Source organism: Salmo trutta, chromosome 15 (assembly GCF_901001165.1).
Source record: "Salmo trutta chromosome 15, fSalTru1.1, whole genome shotgun sequence".
In the NCBI taxonomy this organism is placed as follows: Eukaryota; Metazoa; Chordata; class Actinopteri; order Salmoniformes; family Salmonidae; genus Salmo; species Salmo trutta.
Window position 1 is genome coordinate 40,368,029 of NC_042971.1, and position 24,041 is coordinate 40,392,069.

The 24,041-nt window shown below is 40.9% G+C and overlaps 1 protein-coding gene across 1 annotated transcript; it reads left to right on the forward strand.

Moving 5' to 3' along the window:
• The first annotated feature begins 529 nt into the window (after positions 1-529).
• LOC115149036 (protein phosphatase methylesterase 1) lies at positions 530-18,315 on the forward strand. The gene is made up of 14 exons (XM_029691505.1): positions 530-796; positions 3,106-3,199; positions 3,404-3,496; positions 11,590-11,647; positions 11,761-11,812; positions 12,232-12,386; positions 12,577-12,667; positions 12,774-12,839; positions 12,958-13,084; positions 14,890-15,016; positions 15,152-15,196; positions 15,376-15,440; positions 15,612-15,679; positions 17,900-18,315. The coding sequence occupies exons 1-14, from the start codon at positions 711-713 to the stop codon at positions 17,901-17,903; spliced, it is 1,131 nt and encodes a 376-aa protein (XP_029547365.1). The 5' UTR covers positions 530-710; the 3' UTR covers positions 17,904-18,315.
• The last annotated feature ends 5,726 nt before the right edge of the window (positions 18,316-24,041 follow it).

The following is a 24,041-nucleotide window of genomic DNA, read 5'->3' on the forward strand; positions in this document are numbered from 1 at the left end:
CTATCCTACATATTATATTATTATTATATTATATATTTTCACAACAATACACACACATCTAAAAGTAAAAGCACGGAATTAAGAAAAATATAAATATTAGGACGAGCAATGTCAGAGTCCGGAATATAAATATATATCTGTAGAATATACATATATAAATAAATATATATATATAAATATATATCTGTAGAATATGTATATATATATATATATATATATATATATATATATTCTACAGATATATATTTATATTCCGGACTCCGACATTGCTCATTGTATTGTTGTGAATAATTAGATATTACTGCACTGTTGGAGCTAGGAACACAAGCATTTCGTTACACCCACAATAAAATCTTCTAAATATGTGTATGCACCAATAAAATGTTATTTTATTTGATTACGTCATTTTCTTTCTTTCTTTTTTTACCAAGATTAAGGTTCTACATTTACACCATGTTTTATGGGAAATATAGTTTTTCTTTGAATATATCTTGATGGTTTAGTTGAGAATAGTGAGCAGTATGCAAACATATCCCAGAGTGCAATGTGGCAATAGGCAAACGGGTAATGTTGTGGCAGGATAAACACATTTTGCGGTTGTCAATTTGTAGTTGTTAATAGCTGACCGGTGCTGGAAGAAAATCGTATGGTTCGAAGGAGGGGGAAGATTTGGTATTTGACTGACCGGCCTTGGCCCCGCGTTCGACAGCATGGAGAAACAGTTGCATTTGAATGTGTTAGCTTCCAGACCTCCCGTGTCAGGAGGCTTGCAGTCGCGGTCTAAAATGAGAATGGGGTGAGTTCAAAGCTAGTTTTGAGATGGTTGGCGAGGCTATAATCAGATAGTTGTCTGGCTCTTGTTGCTAAGCCCTACAACTTGTGAATTCATAACTAACCTGAGCCAACAACAGTATTTTCCTCTGTTTAACTTTTGTGGTAAAGCTAGTTAGCTAAGTTCAAAACATTGCTAGCTAGCTAGCAAGCAAGCTAACTAGATAACGGTTAGATATATCTGACAGCTGACATTAGGTACTGAAACTAATACAGCTTTTCAATCCTATTATCTTGTGAACAATGCTCCTATTCACGTGATGTTTAATTGTTCCATTCAAGTCCGAAAGCCAGTTGGTTTTGACCTCATTTGGTTTTGACAGGTCAGTACATTAGGAGCATCATCAGTTAAGTCCCAGTCAACAAGCTACCGTGTTATGAAATAAATTAGCTTGATAGCTACGAATCTTTCATGGATTATGCTGCCTCCATATTCTTCAATATCAGTGTTTCATATGGGTCGTTGATGGTTCAATTTATGAACCGGTATAGCTAAAATGATGCTCTTTGTTGTGTGGGTATCCCTCCCCCATTCCTTCTCTTTCATCAGAGCTGCTGTCATAGTCCCTCCTGTGTCACGACCAATGGTTTATTATATAAATTACTGGTCATGACTCAATTTCTTACTTTATAGTTAAGAAGTCTCTCTCTCAGGTCATCACTATTTGATCAATAAGGTCTTTCTGCTTCATGTTATTTGAATGGTTTCATAATTATTGGTATACAACATCCACTGATTAATTAACCATACATTTGATGGCATGCCCCTGAGTGTATATGAGATAACATGACATATACAGCTTGAGCTAAGGGTTAATGTAGGACTACTCTGGGGTAAATCCATTTGAATTAAATCCCTTTTTGTCAGCATCCATTTTGATTTATACATAACTTTCCATACTTTTTATTTATTTTTTATTTCACCTTTATTTAACCAGGTAGGCTAGTTGAGAACAAGTTCTTATTTGCAACTGCGACCTGGCCAACATAAAGCATAGCAATTTGACACATACAACAACACAGAGTTACACATGGAATAAACAACACATACAATCAATAATACAATACAAAAAATACACATTTGCCCATGAATGAAGTGGTTGGAAAGTTACTTTTTCTTTAGATAAAGGTCCTCAAAGTTGACCCATTTTGCATACCCCACCATCCATGTCTTCATCACTGGAAAATATAAACGGTGGAGTTTGATATAATTTAAAAGCTTGCAAACAAGGCTTAAAAAATATTTCATAATTAGTTTTTTAATATATAAACATTACATTTTTAAACCTCTAGTGTAAATTATAAAAAAATGATTAAACTATTTTTATTTTTCATATTTGCATATTTTTAGCTTAAACCCTACTTTACATCATCTGAGGTTTTTGTGATGTTCCAGACATCTTTTGAGACATATGCTATTGAATACAGGGTGGGTGTCATTTCAATCATAGAAATATAATCAACCTATTCTTCCATACCACAGCAATTTAGCTGGTACACCATTGAAATGTAAATTGAATTAACATTTTTACTTCTAATTACTACCACAAAGATGACCACCGTCAAATGTCAACTTAAATGGTCATGTCTATTCTATTATCGATATTTCTATGATTTCAATAGGTTTCCTATAAAGAATTGACAGTTCAATTTCATCTATTCCCATTCAAGTTAAAGTTCTCTGATTTGTGGACTTCTAATCGTCTTTGTGGTCCCATTTGAAAGTTTACATTTAAATTGTAGTCCCATTTTAGTACATTTATCAGCCAAAACATGACACCCACCCTGTATTCAACAGCATCTTGTCTCAAACAATGGCGGGCACAACATAAAAACCTCAGATGACGTAAAATAGGGTTTAAGCTACAACATGTGAATATTTTAAAAATTAAGAATTCACGCATTTTTAGATAATTGACATTTAAGGTAAAAAAAAATGACAAGTTTTTATTAAAACAGTTTTTTCAAGAAATGATAAAATATTGAAATTATATCAATCTCAACCATTTATCCTTTCCAGTGGTGAAGACATGGATGTATCATGGTATGGTGGGGTATGCAAAATAGGTCAACTTTGAGCACTTTTATCTCTTGAATGTTTTGGCATTCAGGTCTAAAATGTCACTTTCTGAGCACTTCTACACTGGGCAAATATGTATGGTAGGTTTTGTTCAAATTAAAAGGGGTGCTGTCAAAAAGTGATTTAATTCAAATGGATTTACCCACTGTTTAAAATCCTCTTTCTGTTTGCTACTCAACCTGGCTAACACACAGACCTGGACGGAAGAGAGACTTCTCCCCTCTGTCCTGGAGTGAATACTTTGAAGCGATGGAAGATGTAGAAGTGGAAAACGATAACGCCAAAGATATATCCTTTACTGTGGCTCCCATAAGTGTGCTAATGTTCATCTACACATGGAATTGAACCATGAATGATGTATCATATTTTTGAAACACTTACTGAAGAGAATTCATTTTATAACGTGTAATATTGAACTCCTGATCCAGTGCATCATAAGCATATCTCCATTGTGAATGTGTCTATACTCTATATTTCTTGACTTCTCTGCACACGTTCAGAATCTACTGCAGCGGCCAGCATGGTCCTGTGCTGCTCCTGCTCCATGGAGGAGGCCACTCTGCTCTCTCCTGGGCTGTGTTCACTGTGAGTAATACTATCAAATACCAGATACCACACTCTATGTACACACACTACCATCACAACATGTCCTGCATTTACAGAGCCTTCAGAAAGTATTCATACCCTTATTCCACATTTTGTTGAGTTTAGAGCTGTGGCGGTCATTACATTTTGTCAGCTGGTTATTGTCATGCAAAAGACTTCCAGTCTGACCGTTAATTAACATAAAGATGTTTAGCATCTCCAGGCATACAAGCCACTGATATGCGCCTTCAAAAAAAACAAGTCAAATAAATACATTTTAATATAGTCTAATAAATCTATTTAACTAGATTTAGAATGGCCCATTATCAAATGGGCAGTGGGATAAAGATATGTCATCATTATGCACTCCAATAGCGAATGGAGGCCGCTTTTCCGGCTGGTTCGTTTTTCAATCCTATGCTGGGTAGGCTACTCCGGATATTTCACTCCATGCATCAACCACTGTTTGAGGAGCATACAGCCTCTTGCTTCGCAACAGGTGATATTCCGCCCAAACTCTGTATGCCATGGGATCTCCAACCCTGTTCCTGCAGCTACCCAGTGCTTAATTTGGGAAACCAAGGGAAATCCTTTTGGGAACATTGATAGTAACATGTTTTCACAACAAAACATATTTCATTAAACTGTTGACAGCCCCTCTCTCTGCACGCCCGAGAAAGGAATTAAGGAGAGAGGAGGAGATGGAAATACACGGTGGTGAGATTCTGTAGCTAAAGGTAATGTCAGCCTATTAATTATGAACATATAAAAATGCCCTATTACTAGGCTATTCAAAATCAAATACAAATTCACTATAATTATAGGCTAACTCTGTAAGCCGCCCTGCACAATCAATGAACCAACAGCATCTCCTAGGCCTATACGTTCGCTCCCAAACTCATGGATAGAAAGTTTGGAGCGTAGCATAAGGAAACCAGTCCATCCAGTATACAGTCCACTCAAAGGTGGTTACTAGAATAAAACTGTTTTGGAGTAAGGCTAGACCAATTATGTACCAAAGACATTTGAATTCTTTTTCTTTTTTATATTTTTCTGCCGTGCATAGTATGTGGGAAGCTATATATTGTATAACAGCAGAATCATTATTTTAATTCAGGATATTTTTTGGGGGCTTGGGCTCATATATAGGCCTATGCATATGTGTGGTTTGAATAATCCTCACCTTAGAAAGTGCTATCCATTTTGTTGTTATTCTTAGAAACAACATGCACAACGTCCATATTTTCCAAATCAATCAGTTAGGTGAGTTTTTTTTTTTAAAGCGTGATACTGTTTTGATTGTGATTTTCGAAACCATTTGCATTGATGTCAGAGTGGTTAGAGGGACAACAGAGCCCTGACTACTAGGCCATTAGCGAGTTGGGTACTACCAATGCATGTCCAGAGTGCATAAAAGGAGATTACCGTGACTCAATGGTCACTTGGAATTTTACTGCAGTCATGACTCATGACTGGTGGTAATATGGTCACCGCAACAGCCCTAGTTGTTACAGCCTGAATTCAAAATGGATTAAATTGATTTTATCTCACACATCTACGCACACTACCCCATAATGAAAAAGTGAGAAAAAAAAACATTTTAGACATTTTTGCTAATTTATTGAAAACGAAATACGTTATTCACACCTCTGAGTCAATACTTTTGTAGAAGCAGTGATTACAGCTGTGAGTCTTTCTGTGTAAGTATCGAAGAGCTTTCCACACCAGGATTGTGCAACATTTGGCCATCTTTCTTTAAAAAAATCTTCAAGCTCTGTCAAATTGGCTGTTGATCATTGCTAGACAACCATTTTCAGGTCTTTCCATAGATTTTCAAGTAGATTCAAATCAAAACTGTAACTTGACCACTCAGGAACAGTCATTATCTTCTTGGTAAGCAACTCCAGTGTAGATTTGGCCTTGCGTTTTAGGTTATTGTCCTGCTGAAAGGTGAATTCATCTCCCAGTGTCTAATGGAAAGCAGACTGAACCAGGGGCCTCATTTATCAATATTGCATAGACACTATTCTAAAATACTACTTACGAATGGAATTTAGAATGTTCGTATGCATAGAAAAAATGTATTTTATCAAACAGTCCTACGAGCGTCATACGCACATTTTGAATTTCGAAATGCCCCTAATTAGCCACATATGGTCAAAATCATCCCTTTTAAGCCTATGGGGAATATACAAGGCCGTATCATGAAATACAATGGTGCAACCTAAAAAAGCTATGAAAAAAACCCTTTCCAAGACTGAAATAGAGGTGCTAGTGTCAGATTGATTACAACCAAAAGGTTTTATTTGACTTGCTCAGTTGTGGTTTTACCAGTAAAAATAAAAACATGGCTACAAAGAGAGGACAATTCAAGTTGCTTTAGCAATGGCAAATATACTTCAAATGAGTAGGCAACACTCACCAATAAGCCATCCATCCTCAACAGTTCCCTCCTGTAGGCATATAGGCCCACATTGCTGTTCTGCGGAACGAACGAGTCATGAGTTTCACCTGGCAACCTTGCCACCACATTCAGAAAGCGCTTTTTTGTCCATTACATAATCACCTGCACATTAAGAGTGGAAGCCTTTTCTGTTAACATAGCCTAGTTGAACTCGTTTTGGAATGGTGCTTTTATGGCTAAGTGGGGGCTGTTTTTTTTCTTTGGGAACCCATTGATGGCAAAGAAACCCCTCTTGACCTGTTGTGTGATGGTATATGGGAATTGTATGTTTCAGCTTGTTTTGCTGATGATTGAATCCAAAACATTGGCTCATTGAAGGATGTGAAATGCCGGTCGGCAAGCTCCCGCTGAAAAGTGCCCATACCCGAGAGTAGATATCACTTTGATGTGCAACCGAATGGTATGTGTTTGCCTTTCAAAAGTAGGTCTTAAATCCTCGTAAAGACCCCATAACATTGGTTTTGGGAAATGATATCTGATGAGCCAATATGTACTTTCTGCAAAAATTCCCACCTGTCTCAAATTCACTGTATGCAAAATGCAGCTTGTGCCAAATCTTCCAACAGTGCAAGATCAGCCATCTCTCATTAGATTTCCCATTATCTCAGTCTTTTATAGTATTTCAACAATGGTTTCACTTTCACACTTGCCTCTAACTTAACAAGTTACTGCACTTTTATATTTATTATTATTGTGACAAATGCACTGATGTGGTCAAATTATATATAGCCTGTCAAGATATGTATGAATTCACAATGAAAATACAAATTAATTTCATTATTACTTTCACAATTTCACAAATTTTCAGCATATATTTTCTCCATTCTACTCTTGGCAAGCAGTTCCCTTATTCCACCGCTTGGCGCTGTGTGTATGCATGGTCATGGCTGTGCGATTTACGTACACAAGCATACGTTTATTGATAAATCTCACACTTTGCGTGGAAATGATCCCACGCATTGTTTACACACACATTTGTGCCTACGCATGATTGATGAGGCCCCAGGTTTCCCTCTAGGGTTTTGCCTGTGCTTACCTCCATTCCGTTTATTTCTTTGTCCTGGAAAACTCCCCAGTCCTTAACGATTACAAGCATACCCATAACATGATACAGCCACCACTATGCTTTAAATTATAGAGCGTAGTACTCAGTAATGTATTGGATTTGTCCCAAAAATAACACTTTGAATTCAGGGAAAAAAGTGAATTGCTTTGCCACTTTTTTTGCAGTATTACTTTAGTGCGTTGTTGCAAACAGGATGCATGTTTTGGAATATTTTTTATTCTGAACAGGCTTCCTTCTTTTCACTCTGTCATTTAGGTTAGTATTGTGGAGTAACTACAATGTTGTTGATCCATCCTCAGTTTTTTCCTATCACAGCCATTAAACTCTGTTTTAATTTCACCGTTGGCCTCATGGTGAAATCCCTGAGCAGTTTCTTTCCTCTCCGGCAACTGAGTTAGGAAGGACGCCTGTATCTTTGTAGTGACGGAGTGCCCTTTGCGAGGCATTGGAAAACCTCCCTGGTCTTTGTGGTTGAATCTATGCTTGAAATTCACTGCTTGACTGAAGGACCTTAAAGATAATTGTTTCTGTGAGGTACAGAGTTGAGGTAGTCTTTCAAAAATCATGTTAAACTCTATTATTGCACACAGAGTGAATCCATGCAACGTATGTGACTTGTTACAATTCACTATGCAGAAATCGCTCCACCTTGTTGCAAAAATTGTAATAGTTTGCTTAATTTCAGTTTGTGACAAAACAAGCAAATATAGTGTAGAGCAGGGTTCCCCAACTGGCAGCCCACGGGCTGAATTTGGTCCACGGTTGTTTTTTTTTGGCCCTCCAAGTTTCCTGAGCAAAAAAATATTTATTTATATTATTTTTTTTGCATTTTCATTGTTGGATATAAAAGACTGTAAAAACACCAGGAAATCAGCTCCAAGGGATTTTATTTTAAGAAATCTATTCCCAAGTATTCTCACACATCGTATACAAATGTAAGCAAGGTTTGAAATTATTATGTTTTAGTCAAACATTATATATGTTTGGACTTTTTGCTGTTAATTTGCAGTCTACAAATGATTACTAATTATCTTCCGGCCCCCCGACCATCCGTTCAGGAGAAAATCATCCCGCGGCTGAATCTAGTTTATGATCCCTAGTGTAGAGAATCATTGTACCATCTAAACCACTGTGAAATATGTTTTACATTACCAGAAATATTGTATTTTCAGCTGTTTGAAGCTGGTGTACAAAATGGAAAGTAAAAGACGCAAAAACAAAACTTAAGAACCGAAGCATAGAAATGGCGCACATAGAACATATCTACCGCTTCTTAGACTTGCTTTCAATGAGAATAGCAGATCTATAACACACATTTCTATGTGATTTTAGGTCGTGTCTCCCAAAAGGTTACATTATTGCAGCTTTAAGCAAATGTTTACTTCTGAACTAATTTAGGCTTGCCATAACAAAGGGGTTGATTACTTATTGGCTCTTAAGACATTAAAGCTTTTCATGTTTAATTCATTTGTAAAAATTTAGAACAAGTTCTCATTTACAACTGGCCAAGAAAAAGCAAAGCAGTGCGACACAAACAACACACATGGGATAAACAAACGTACAGTCAATAACACAATAGAAAAATCTATATACAGTGTATGCAAATGTAGTAAGATTAGGGTGGTAAGGCAATAAATAGGCCATACTGGTGAAATAATTACAATTAAACACTGGAGTGATAGATGTGCAGAAGATGAATGTGCAAGTAGAGATCATGGGGTGCAAAGAAGCAAAAAATAAAAAAATTATGGGGATGAGTTAGTTGGGTGGGCTATTTACAGATGGGCTGTGTACAGTTGCAATGATCGGTAAGCTGCTCTGACAGCTGATGCTTAAAGTTAGTGAGGGAGATATGACTCCAGCTTCAATGATTTTTGCAATTCGTTCCAGTCATTGGCAGCAGAGAACTGGAAGGAAAGGCGGCCAAAGGAGGAGTTGGCTTTGGGGATGACCAGTGAAATATACCTGCTGGAGTGCGTGCTATGGGTGGGTGCTGCTGTGGTGACCAGTGAGCTGAGATAAGGCAGGGTTTTACCTAGCAAAGACTTATAGATGACCTGGAGCCAGTGGGTTTGGCGACGAATATGAAGCGAGGGCCAGTCAACGAGAGCATGCAGGTCGCAGTGGTGGGTAGTATATGGGGCTTTGGTGACAAAATGGATGGCACTGTGATAGACTACATCCAATTTGCTGAGTAGAGTGTTGGAAGCTATTTTGTAAATGACATCGCTGAAGTCAAGGATCGGTAGGATAGTCAGTTTTACAAGGGTATGTTTGGCAGCATGAGTGAAGGAGGCTTTGTTGCGAAATAGGAAGCTGATTCTAGATTTAATTTTGTATTGGAGATGCTTAATGTGAGTCTGGAAGGAGAGTTTACAGTCTAACCAGACACCTAGGTATTTGTAGTTGTCCACATATTCTAAGTCAGAACCGTCCAGAGTAGTGATGTTAGACGGGTGCGGCCAGCGATCGGTTGAAGAGCATGCATTTAAGAGCAGTTGGAGGCCACGGAAGGAGTGTTGTATGACATTGAAGCTCGTCTGGAGGTTAGTTAACACAGTGTCCAAAGAAGGGCCAGAAGTATATGGAGGCCAGAATGGTGTCGTCTGCATAGAGGTGGATCAGAGAATCATCAGCAGCAAAAGGGACATCATTGATGTATACAGAGAAAAGAGTTGGCCCAAGAATTGAACCTTTTGGCACCCCCATAGAGACTGCCAGAGGTCCGGACAACAGGCCCTCCGATTTGACACACTGAACTCTGTCTGCGAAGTAGTTAGTGAACCAGGCGAGGCAGTCATTTGAGAAACCAAGGCTGTCGTGATTGACAGAGTCGAAAGCCTTGGCCAGGTCGATGAAGACGGCTGCACAGTACTGTCTTTTATCGATGGAGGTTATGATATTGTTGGGACCTTGCGCGTGGCTGAGGTGCACCCATGACCAGCTCGGAAACCAGATTGCATAGCAGAGGAGGTACGGTGGGATTCGAAATGGTCGGTGATCTGTTTGTTAACTTGGCTTTTGATGACTTTTAGAAAGGCAGGGTAGGATAGAAATAGTTCTGTAACAGTTTGGGTCTAGAGTGTCTCCCCCTTTGAAGAGGGGGATGACCGCGGCAGCTTTCCAGTCTTTGGGCATCTCAAACGATATGAGAGGTTGAACAGGCTAGTAATAGGGGTTGCAACAATTTCGGCTGATCATTTTAGAAAGAGAGGGTCCAGATTGTCTAGCCCTGCTGATTTATAGTTTTCCAGATTTTGCAGCTCGTTCAGAACATCAGCTGTCTGGATTTGGGTGAAGGAGAAATGGGTGAGGCTTGGGCAAGTTGCTGTGGGCAGTGCAGAGCTGTTGTCCAGGGTAGGGGTAGCCAGATGGAAAGCATGGCCAGCTGTAGAAAAATGCTTATTGAAATTCTTGATTATCGTAGGTTTATCAGTGGTGACAATGTTTCCTAGCCTCAGTGCAGTGGGCAGCTGGGAGGAGGTGCTTTTATTCTCCATGGACTTTACAGTGTCCCAGAACTTTTTGGAGTTTGTGCTACAGGATGCAAATTTCTGTTAGGAAAGCAAAGGCTAGCTTTTTCAAACTGCCTGTGTATATTGGTTCCTAAAAGTTGCATATCGCGGGGGCTATTTGATGCTAATGCCGTACGCCACAGGATGTTTTTGTGCTGGTCAATGGCAGTCTGGTCTGGAGTGAACCAAGGGCTATATCTCTTCTTAGTTGCTATATCTGTTCCTGGTTGTAGATTTTTTGAATGGAGCATGCTTATTTAAGATGGTGAGAAAAGCACTTTTAAAGAATTACGAGGCATCCTCTACTGATGGAATGAGGTCAATATCCTTCCAGGATACCCGGGCCAGGTCGATTAGAAAGGCCTGCTCGCTGAAGTGTTTTAGGGAGTGTTTGACAGTGATGAGAGGTGGTCGTTTGACCGCGGACCCATTACGGACGCAGGCAATGAGGCAGTGATCGCTGCGATCCTGATTGAAGACAGCAGAGGTATATTTAGAGGGCAGGTTGGTCAGGATGATATCTATGAGGGTGCCCGTGTTTACGGATTTGGGGTTGTACCTGGTAGGTTCCTTCATCATTTGTGTGAGATTGAGGGCATCTATCTTAGATTGTAGGATGGCCGGGGTGTTAATCATATCCCAGTTTAGGTCACCTAACAGTACAAACGCTGAAGATAAATGGGGGTAAATTCATTCACATATGGTGTCCAGGGCACAGCTGGGGGCTGAGGGGGGTCTATAATAACAGTGAGAGACTTATTTCTGGAAAGGTGGATTTTTAAAAGTAGAAGCTCGAACTGTTTGGGCACAGACCTGGATAGCATGACAGAACTCTGCAGTAGATTGCAACTCCACCCCCTTTGGCAGTTCTATCTTGGCAGAAAATGTTGTAGTTGGGGGTGGAAATGTAAGAATTTTTGGTGCCCTTCCTAAACCAGGATTCACGCAAGATGGAGCAGTATGTTTGTGAGCATGCCTTATAATAACACAGACTGACACTGAATTCTGGCCAGAGTTAAGTTAACACAGACTGGGCTTGTGTTTGCAGGCGGTGATATACAACAGAATTAACTGCCGGGTGGTGGCTATGGACCTCAGGGCCCATGGTGAGTGGCTAACTCTCCCTCATGATAACACACGTTCCTTCTGGTTACCTCATATTCATGGTCTCAATAGTATTATTATTTATTTTTTTAAACTATTTTCTTTCCAAAAAAAGGTGACACCAAAGTAAAGAATTCTGACGATCTCTCAGCGGAAACAATGGCCAAGTAAGTTGTCAGGAATGTTTTCTCTGTCATCATTCAGAGATGAGTGTTAGACAGGGTGTGTGATGGGGAAGGTATTGTGTTGTTGAGATGGAAAGGAACCGGACAGGACCTGAGGCAATGGTGGAGAGAACCTGTTGGAGAGCGAGGAGAACTGAGTCAGATGAGCTATCGGCTGCTGCTGTCTCCCATTGAGACACTGATCTGCTGTTTGATGCAAGGAGAGAAAACAGGCTTGCTGCAACCCCCAGAATAGTATTGTTTACATTAACAAAGTGCCAGGGGAAGAAACTGACATCTCTTTCTATATTGTCTATCTTCTGTTGGGTGTGATTGTTTGAGGAGCTGGATTAGGCTGGTTTGGATGGGTGAGATTGTTCTAGCAGTTGATTTATGCTGGTTTTGTCTCATCTCTCCAACAGGGACATTGGCAAAGTGGTAGAAGCTCTCTATGGAGAAAACCCACCTCCGATCATGATGATTGGACACAGCATGGGTGGAGCTATAGCAGTTCATACCGCTGCAGCAAACCACGTGCCGTCTTTACTTGGCCTGTGTGTGATTGATGTCGTGGAAGGTGATTATGGTATTTGTGTTTGTCTCATGATCGGGACTTGTCATTTGATGATCAAACAAGCAGCAGTTGAGGAGCTGACAGAAGATTAATTGATGTATTTATTGTTTTAAACTATGATGTGACACACTGTGTCATTAATTCATTGATTGAGTGATTATTTCATAACATTTCCGCTATTGTGTTTATTCAGGCACAGCAATGGATGCATTAAACAGTATGCAGAATTTCCTCAGGAGTCGACCAAAGACCTTTAAGTCTGTGGAGAATGCCATTGAGTGGAGGTGAGATGCTGTCCATACACACAAGTGTAAAAATACTCAGCAAATGCTTTACTAATAGAGCATATTCCAAGTCATGTGTTCTCTGATCTTGTCCCTCCCCCATCAGTGTGAAGAGTGGACAGATCCGAAACGTTGAGTCAGCCCGGGTGTCCATGGGAGGCCAGGTGAAAAAGTACGTCTGGACCTGAGAAAAATGGGCTCAGAGGGCAAATACCTTTTTAAATGAATCAACTTCAAGATGTGACTTTTCAGGACCTGTAACTAAACACAAGTTTTGACCTCCTCCATAGATGTGAGGAACCCCTCAACAGTCCAGGTGTCTCCAAGAGCATCAGTGATGGCATCATTGAGGAGGAAGAGGAGGAAGAAGAGGAAGGAGAATCCAACCACAAAAGAAAGAAGGAGGATGACCAAGAGGTTAGGGATGGGATGATTGCGGGGAAAATGTAATGTTTATTTTTTACAATATACACTGCTCAAAAAAATAAAGGGAACACTTAAACAACACAATGTAACTCCAAGTCAATCACACTTCTGTGAAATCAAACTGTCCACTTAGGAAGCAACACTGATTGACAATAAATTTCACATGCTGTTGTGCAAATGGAATAGACAACAGGTGGAAATTATAGGCAATTAGCAAGACACCCCCAATAAAGGAGTGGTTCTGCAGGTGGGGACCACAGACCACTTCTCAGTTCCTATGCTTCCTGGCTGATGTTTTGGTCACTTTTGAATGCTGGCGGTGCTTTCACTCTAGTGGTAGCATGAGACGGAGTCTACAACCCACACAAGTGGCTCAGGTAGTGCAGCTCATCCAGGATGGCACATCAATGCGAGCTGTGGCAAGAAGGTTTGTTGTGTCTGTCAGCGTAGTGTCCAGAGCATGGAGGCGCTACCAGGAGACAGGCCAGTACATCAGGAGACGTGGAGGAGGCCGTAGGAGGGCAACAACCCAGCAGCAGGACCGCTACCTCCGCCTTTGTGCAAGGGGGAGCAGGAGAAGCACTGCCAGAGCCCTGCAAAATGACCTCCAGCAGGCCACAAATGTGCATGTGTCTGCTCAAATGGTCAGAAACAGACTCCATGAGGGTGGTATGAGGGCCCGACGTCCACAGGTGGGGGTTGTGCTTACAGCCCAACACCATGCAGGACCTTTGGCATTTGCCAGAGAACACCAAGATTGGCAAATTCGCCACTGGCGCCCTGTGCTCTTCACAGATGAAAGCAGGTTCACACTGAGCACGTGACAGACGTGACAGAGTCTGGAGACGCTGTGGGGAACGTTCTGCTGCCTGCAACATCCTCCAGCATGACCGGTTTGGCGGTGGGTCAGTCATGGTGTGGGGTGGCATTTCTTTGGGGGGCCGCACAGCCCTCCATGTGCTCGCCAGAGGTAGCCTGACTGCCATTAGGTACCGAGATGAGATCCTCAGACCCCTTGTGAGACCATATGCTGGTGCGGTTGGCATTGGGTTCCTCCTAATGCAAGACAATGCTAGACCTCATGTGGCTGGAGTGTGTCAGCAGTTCCAGCAAGAGGAAGGCATTGATGCTATGGACTGGCCCGCCCATTTCCCAGACCTGAATCCAATTGAGCACATCTGGGACATCATGTCTCGCTCCATCCACCAACGCCACGTTGCACCACAGACTGTCCAGGAGTTGGCGGATGCTTTAGTCCAGGTCTGGGAGGAGATCCCTCAGGAGACCATCCGCCACCTCATCAGGAGCATGCCCAGGCGTTGTAGGGAGGTCATACAGGCACGTGAAGGCCACACACACTACTGAGCCTCTTTTTTACTTGTTTTAAGGACATTACATCAAAGTTGGATCAGCCTGTAGTGTGGTTTTCCACTTTAATTTTGAGTGTGACTCCAAATCCAGACCTCCATGGGTTAATAAATTGGATTTCCATTGATTATTTTTGTGTGATTTTGTTGTCAGCACATTCAACTATGTAAAGAAAAAAGTATTTAATAAGATTATTTCTTTCATTCAGATCTAGGATGCGTTGTTTAAGTGTTCCCTTTATTTTTTTGAGCAGTATATTTTATACCTATGTATTCGGGTGTGTTTGTATGCGTGGGTCTTCTTAGGCATTAGTAGTTGGTGTATACATCTGGGTGCGTATGTCATCTTGGGGGAGTGTGTATGTCATTTCCCACATTTACACAGTCTGTTGTAGTGTGTAAATTTAACTGTCTCTTGGCTTTTTTCAGGTGAAGGAGACCCTTTATACCTGGCAGATTGATCTGTCAAAGACAGAGAAGTACTGGGAGGGCTGGTTCAGTGGCCTGTCTGCCCTCTTCCTTTCCTGTCCTGTGCCAAAACTGCTCCTGCTCGCTGGTGAGTCCCTCGATTCAGTACATTTTAATCCACATGATTTTTACACTTGTGTGTTTTCAATATAATTCAAATACATCTGTCTTTGACATTGGACTACAGCACACATTGTTGCGTATAACATTTTTCCCTTTACAGGTGTGGACAGGCTTGACAAAGATCTCACAATTGGACAGATGCAAGGTGAGGACGGCCTCAGATTAATGTTTGTTAGGTTGGTTGTTGTTGACAATTGTGGTTCTGATGGTGACTGTGACAATCCACTGTACATCGTCCCCCACTCCCTGTTGTTTTACTGTAACATCTTCTAAATCCAATGGAAGCATGTTGCACATAAAGATTCGTGTTCCATTTGTGTTCAGGGAAGTTCCAGATGCAGGTGCTCCCTCAGTGTGGCCATGCTGTCCATGAGGACGCCCCTGAAAAAGTGAGTGTGTTTTAAACTTTGGGTATGAGGCTGAACAACTGCTTGTTAAATGTGTCGTTGTTTCCCATTTTGTTGCGATAGTAGTTTCAGGCCAATATGTAAATAATATTGCACACAAAATACTATTCTCAATGTCTGGGAACTAAACCGACATTGCTCTTGTTTCCCCAGGTAGCAGACGCTCTGGCCTCATTCATGGTCCGTCACAAGTTCACTGAATTTAAGGAGGGTTTCCTGTGGTAAGACTAATTTAACACGGATAGAAACACATTGTTTATTACCTTTAAGTCTGCTTCTCCAGTAATCATTGTAAAATCTCATTGTGAAGACCTACATAAGCACGTATCGCTTATCTGCACTGTTAAATGTTAAAATCACATTATTTGTGGACTAGAGGTTAGTGCTTCCGCCTATAAGCACACATGCTTGCCGGTGTCGGTGAGGGTTCGAATCCGGCTCACTGCCCTTGTGACTCACTATCTGTCTATCTTTCCCACTGTCTCTTCTCAGCCCAATAAAATAGAACCCCCCCCTAAAAATATACACTAAGTGTACAAAACATTAGGAACACTGTCCTAATATTGAGTTACACCCCCTTTTGCTCTCAGAACAGCCTCAATTTGTCGGGGCATAGACTTCAAAGTGTCAAGCATTCCATAGGGATGCTGGCCCATGTTGACTCATTTGACATTTTTATATTTGTGTAATTTAGAGTGGTTTACTGTTAGTGCATTCATCTTGAGATAGCTAGGTGGGACAACCACATCATAGTAAGTACATTTTTCCTCAGTAAAGTAGTAATCAGCAAAGTCAGCTAATAAGGGGAAGGGAAAAAAGTAAAGTGTGAGTGTTAGTTCACGAAAGGCATTCTTTTTTTATTTTATTTTTTGTGGGGGTCGGGGTGAGGAGGAGGGTTGCGAGCAGGTGAGGAAGGGGTGCGAGCGGGTGCTGTGGGATGATTTAAGATACTCTTTGAAGAGGTATGGTTTCAGATGTTTTCGGAAGATGGGCAGGGACTCTGCTGTCCTAGGTTCAGGGGCGTGCCAGGACAGAGAAGAGCTTGGCTTGGCCTGGGCTGACCATGGTCTTGTAGTGGATGCGAGCTTCGACTGGAAGCCAGTGTAGTGTGCGGAAGAGCGGGATGAAATGAAAGAACTTGGGAAAGTTGAACAACAGGTGGGCTGCTGTATTCTGGATAATTTTCAGGGGTTTGATGGCACAAGCGGGGAGCCCAGCCAACAACGAGTTGCAGTAGTTCAGACGGGAGATGACAAGTGCTTGGATTAGGGCCTCTGCCGCTTCCTGTGTAAGGTAGGGTTGTACTCTACAGATGATGTAGAGCATGAACCTGCAGGAGCGAGTCACTGCTTTGATATTTGCCGAGAACGACAGGGTGTTGTCCAGAGTCACACCAAGGTTCTTTGCACTCTGGGAGGGAGACACTGGAGTTATCAACCGTGATGGAGAGGTCTTTGAGTGGGCAGGCCTTCCCTGGGAGGAAGATCAGCTCTGTCTTGTTGAGGTTGAGCTTGAGGTGGTGGGCCGACATCCAAGTTGAGATATCTGCCAGGCACGCAGAGATGCGTGTCGCCACCTGGGTGTCAGAAGGGGGGGAAGGAGAAAAGTAGGTGAGCGTCATCTACATAGCAATGATAGAGACCATGTGAGGACATGACGGAGCCGAGTGACTTGGTGTATAGCGAGAAGAGGAGAGGGCCTAGAACCGAGCCCTGGGGTACACCAGTTGTGAGAGTACGTACTGCAGACACAGATCCTCTCTACATCACCTGGTAGGAGCGGCCTACCATGTAGGATACAGTCCAAGAGTGTGCAGAGCCTCAGCTGTGAGAGGGTGGACTCCAATGCTTCCCACAGTTGTGTCAAGTCGACTGGATGTCATTTGGGTAGTGGACCATTATTGATGCACACAGGAAACTGTTCAGCGTGGAAAAACCCAGCAGCGTTGCAGTTATTGACACACTCAAACCGGTGTGCTTGGCACCTACTACCATACCCCTTTCAAAGGCACTTAAATATTTTGTCTTGCCCATTCACCCTCTGAATGGTACACATTCACAACCCATGTCACAACGCTTAAAAATACTTATTTAACCTGTCTCCTCCCCTTCATCTACACTGTTTAAGTGGATTTAACAGGTGACCTCAATAAGGGATCATTGCATTCATCTGATCAGTCTGTCATGGAAAGAGCCAGTGTTCCTAATGTTTTGTACACTCAGTGTATGTGTATATTTATTTTTAAATAAACATAAATTATGGACATCATACAATAATAAGGTTTTGTAACGATTGCTGCCACCAATATTGGTAGTTACTGTATAAGGTCTGTTCTGACACGAGTAATACTTTTTTATGTCAAAATGGGATGCTAACTGGTACAGGCAAACCAAAAAGCATTTGTTTGTGTTCGTGTTTTACTTTTTGTTTTATTGTAACAGCTAATGGGACCCAAATAAACAATAAACTACATAGACAAGTGCCAGTTTTGTCCTGGATCCATCCAGCAGTCATGGAGGTGTTGCCTGGAGCCTCATGGACACCATCTTCTGCCAATTACACCCAACTGTGATAAAATAATGTTCATGAGCACTATACAATTTTCTCAGCACTTAAATCAGTAAAATATATAATTTAAATGTATTATTATTATTACGACACATGGTTTTGCCCTTTTTTTTTTAAAGCAGGGATTTTGTTTTACCCATCCCACTCAACCTTTTTTATTTTAATTTCCTGTGATGCCTTGCCTGTTTCTTGTTGCATTTTGGCTAACTGCGTCTTGTTGTGATATGTGTTTAATGTTGTTGGATTTTAAGAATGATGAATAAAAATGGAAAAATAATATTTCTCCCAATTTATGCACTATTTATTTCCATGATGAACACAGACACCCATTATGGAGTATTTTGCAAGTGTACAAAACAGGGTCTCCCCAATGTGCAAAGCTGTCATCAAGGCAAAGGGTGGTTACTTTGAAGAATCTCAAATATAAAATATATTTTGATTTGTTTTATACTTTTTACTTCATGATTCCATGTGTTATTTCATAGTTTTAATGTCTTCACTATTATTCTACAATGTAGAAAATAGTAAAAAAATTAAGAGAAACGCAGGACTGAGTGTGTCCAAACTTTAGACTGGTACTGTATGTGTAAATGATGAGAGACAGAGCTTCAAAGCAAAAAGTATTGAACCCCGAAACACTTGCCTTTACCACAAATCAATTAATAACTTCTGCTGTGTGCAAAATATTGGGGTAACAAAAAAAAAAGGGTTAAAGGGTTCAGGTTACGGTTAATGGAAGGGTTAGCTAACATGCTAAGTGCACTGAACAAAAATATAAATGGAACATGCAACAATTTCAAAAATGTAACTGAGTTACAGTTCATGTAAGGAAATCAGTCAATTTATATAAATTCATTAGGCTATGAATTTCACATGACTGGGAATACAAATACGCATCTGTCGGTCACATACCTTTTTTAAAAAAAGGACAGCGGATCAGAAAACCAGTCTATCTGGTGTGACGACCATTTGCCTCATGCAGCGTAACATCTCCTTTGCATAGATTTGATTGTGGCCTGTGGAATGTCGTCACGCTCTTCAATGGCTGTGTGAAGTTGCTGGATATTGGCGGGAACTGGAACACGCTGTCGTACACATCGAGCCAGAGCATCCCAAACGTGCTGACATGTCTGATGATTATGCAGGCCATGGAAGAACTGGGACATTTTCAGCTTGAGGGAATTGTGTACAGATCCTTGCAATATGTGGCCGTGCATTATCATGCTGAAATATCAGGGGATGGCGGCAGATGAATGGCATGACAATGGCCCTCAGGATCTCGGCATTCAAATTTCCATCGATAAAATACAATTGTGCTGGTTGTCCGTAGCTTATGCCTGCCTAAACAATAGCCCCACCACCACCATGGGACACTCTGTTCACAAACTTGACATCAGCAAACCGCTCGCCCACACAACGCCATACAAGCTGTCTGCCATCTACCCCGTACAGTTGAAACCGGGATTAATTCGTGAACCATCGAAGGTGAGCATTTGCCCACTGAATTCGGTTATGACGCTAAACTGCAGTCAGGTCAAGACTCTGGTGAGGATGACGAGCATGCAGATGAGCTTCCCTGAGACGGTTTCCGACAGTTTGTGCAGAATTTCTTCGATTGTGCAAATACAGTTTCATCAGCTGTCCGAGTGGCTGGTCTCAGACGATCCCACAGGGAAAGAAGCCGGACGTTGAGGTCCTGGGCTGGCGTGCTTACATGTGGTCTGAGGTTGTGAGGCCGGTTAGACGTACTGTCAAATTCTCTAAAATTACTTTGGTCATCGCTCATCCGTATATTTATATGTACATATTCTTATCCCATCCCTTTAGATTTGTGTGTATTAGGTAGTTGTGAAATTTCAGATTACTTGTTAGATATTACTGCACTGTCGGAACTAGAAGCACAAGCATTTCGCTACACTTGCATTAACATCTGATAACCATGTGTATGTGACCAATACAATTTGAATTTGAAGGTACACCTGTGTAATGATCATGCTGTTTAATCATCTTCTTGATATGCCACACCTGTTAAATGGATGGATTGTCATGGCAAAGGAGAAATGTTCACTAACAGGGATGTAAACAAATTTGTGGACAACATTTTAGAGAAATAAGCTTTTTGTGCATATGGAACATTTCTGGGTTATTTTATTTCACGTCATGAAACATGGGACCAACACTTTACATGTTGTATTTATATTTTGGTTCAGTGTAGTTGCAAAGTAGCTAAAAAGTAGTAAGTCGTTGCAAAGTTGATAAAGTTGTCCGTGATGAGATTCGAACACGCTCTATACATTCGGGTTATATGACCACCCACCCACCCCCTACTTTCATTTTAAGTAACCTTCTGTATAATGTAACCATACCAAACATAACATATCATACTAATATCAATGTCCTGGATTTACGTTTACTATTACGTCTAGTCTATGAGACCAGGCTGGGAAAAAATGGGATCCTTTGTGGAATAAAGAACATAAATTATAAGATTTATGAATACAACAAACCAGATGACAGCAAAGGCAATGCTATGCCGTAGAGAAAGGCAGATGGCTGCATAGCGTTCTAGCGACATCACAGCCAGGTTGAGTGGGGCAACACAGGACATGCCACTGCCAAACTTGACAAACAGACAACACTGACAACCTTTACCAATTGTAGATAAGCCAAGGCAAACATACAGAAGGCAGCTGACCAGAAACTCCATGGAGTCATTAAAGAGTGTATGTGTGAAGAGAATGTAGCAGGAGTTTCCTTAAAAGTCATCCTGCTACTCATAGCAAAAATCATCACGCAATTTATGTCGAACAAAAATACGGCCATTAGGATAGCCACCGTCACTTTAACCATAGTCCTCCCATTCATCTTGATTATTATCATCTGTTCATATACAAAAAAAGTATCCTGAGGTTTCATTGGTTACTGCCATACACGGAGTGCCTTTGGAAATAAAAAATTGATTCTTACAAGCAACTAAAAACATTAATGTTTATCTGATTAACATTATTCAAAATGTTAACACTTGGCTATTTATAGAAAAACGTATTTAAGGCGGCATTTGTGTTCTAATAAGTCATTCATAAAGCCGTACACCCAAAATCTGAAATACAAACCTTTGTGATCGGTAAGACTGAGGGAGCCTGCCTCTGCCTCGAGCTGTAGTTGTGCTGTTGAGCTCTGTGTTTATAAACGGACAGAGGACAGCGACATCATAGTATCATTGACCCTAAGGTAAACACGCACACACACAGTGAGATTGGTGCAAATAGTCCCCAAGAACCGAATGGTAACTTCTTGATCATTATCCCTGTCTACTGCAGTAGCTCCGTATAGGTTCAGAACAAGTATTGAAATATAGGGTGGTCAATTCCAATTGCATCTACATGTTCTGGACAAATAAATTGGTACCTTTACACTTTTCTTAATTAATTCCCTAGTTCTTCTTGTTGCCATCAATAAGCTTGTTGCACCTTTATACTGGCAATTTGGCCCACTTTTCAGTAGCAGCTACTCTAATTACTCAATGTTTGAGGGGTGCCCACCACCAGCTGCTGTTTTCAGATCTCACCATAGCTTTTGGATGTGATTCACATCTGCACTATCCAGAACATCCAGAACATAATATAAAATATATTTTCCTCCTTTATTATTTTCCCTAACCCTACCACCCCTCCCCTAATTGGAGTAAACTAATGGACAACAATACTTAGGCTTGTACTTTCAGTTTATACAGTGCACTCGGAAAGTATTCAGCCCCCTGACTTTTTCCACATTTTGTTAGGTTACAGCCTTTATTCTAAAATGAATTACATTTTTTTTTAAATGACTCACCAATCTATGAGAGGTTAGAAAAATTATCTAGATCCTCTATGAGGCTGTGCAGGGATCCAAATTGCAGATTTAAAAGAAAACATGAATCGTCAGCGTACAATAACACCTTTGTTCTTAAGCCCTGGAGTTCTAGCCCCTTGATATTAATGTTGGATCTAACAATAGCTAACATTTCGATGGCCATAATAAATAGATATGCCGATTGTGGACAACCTTGTTTTACTCCCCTTGACAATTTAATACTTTCTGTGAAGTAGACATTATTTACTATTTTACACCTGGGGTTATTATACATAACTTTAATCCATTGTATAAGAGATTGTCCAAAATTCAAATAGTCCAGTCATTTATTTATACAGTGCATTCAGAAAGTATTCAGACCCCTTCCCTTTTTCCAAATTTTTATTATTATTCTAAAATGGATTAAATTGTTTTCCCCCCTCATCAATCTATACACAATACCCCATAATGACAAAGCAAAAACAGGTTTTTAGAAAAGTTTGCTAATTTATAAGAAAAAAACCCGAAATATCACATTTACCCCGATGTGCGAATGCTTATACATTTTGGCTGTTTAAGAAGGCATGCCAAATTAAGCAGGAATGGGAAGATTTGATTAACCAATATCTAGTCCTAGCTGATGGAACTCAGATACCCCCCTTCCCCCAACACCCACACACGCTGGTTCCCTGTTCCCAAGCACCTCTATGCAGTCAGACCGTTCAATTATTCTGTGCCGCCAGGACCACAAAAAGATGCTCCCTCTCTGATTGTCCAAGCGTGACTCCCTCCCCATGGGTTACTGCAGCCAGTGTTGCCAGCACTGCTACGACCTGGGTGGGGTACGAGGTTGTCATGACGTTGGCCTGTGGGTAAGGTTTATGAGCCCCCCCATAAATACCTTTCTCCCTTCCCCTCTCGTACTGACCCTACTGAAGGACTGCTGTCCTGTTAAATATAGAGAGTCTGGGAACATCAAACAAATGGGGAAAGGAACCATCTTTTGATAATAAAACCAGTTGGAAATATGCTTGATAACGTAATGAGTATGTATGTCAGTTCATTGTTATCTGAGACATTATGATTGATGACAGGATGACATAAACTGTACCTGAGAAAGTATACACCCTCTAGTTATCAGAGTCACATGGAATTGTTATGCAATTGAAATGTTTGATATTGAAATTGTTTGTTAGGAGATTAAATGTAATTTTAGCTTCCAAATGAGAGAATTGGGTTTTCATAAGGAAAGTGCCCTGCCCGATCAGTGGCCAACCCTGTGAAGAGACAGGGGTTATAAACGATGAAACACCTCCTTCCCTCCTCTCCACTATATAAGCCTTTGACGAAAAGACATTCACATGTTCCAGTACGGGAGGTCTGCAGCCTCTGCGTCAGAAGGACACACATGTTAACTAAACCATATCAAGGACAGAACTAAGCCAACCTCGGCGTGAACTTTGATGGCGAATGGTATGAACTTTGAGCTTATTCACTACAGAAGTGATACTTCCTAGCCGTTGAGTTAGCCGCTGCTAACGTGGGCTAGGAAAGGACGGACGACGGATCCAGTCTAACAACCAGACGAAGATACCACCACGTATCCAATTTGCCACCATTGACATTCTTCCACTACAGGAAGATCTGTTGGCCAACCCGGCCAGCATCTACGACCAACCTACCGAAGCGCAGCTCAGAGTAAATATTTATTGCATTTGCCTTTTCCAAATGGGCGGTAATTTAGAATGCATAAGATAATGTATTTACGATAGCATAGCTGCTGTTTCTTTGTTCCTAAGTCTTCCCGCCCTTTCATTCAAACCCAACCCCCCTTTCCTTTGTGTAACCAGGTTCTGTTCACCAGGGGTGAATTCTGTATGACATCATTGTATTCTGTGTATTTGTAATTCTGTGTGATTAGTTAGGTATTTAGTAAATAAATAATTAAACCCAATTTTGTATTGCTGATTCAACTTGTTAGCCAGGGTTCGTGAAGATAACCAAGAATTTACAACTTTCATTATGAGACTGAAAAGAAGATAAGGGTTAATATTGACTGCTATCGATGTAAAATATTACTAAGTATTTTAAGAGTTTATTCGGAAGATAACAGCTCTATAAACGTTCTTCTGTGGTGCCCCGACTTTCTAGTTAATTACATTTACATGATTAGCTTAATCAGGT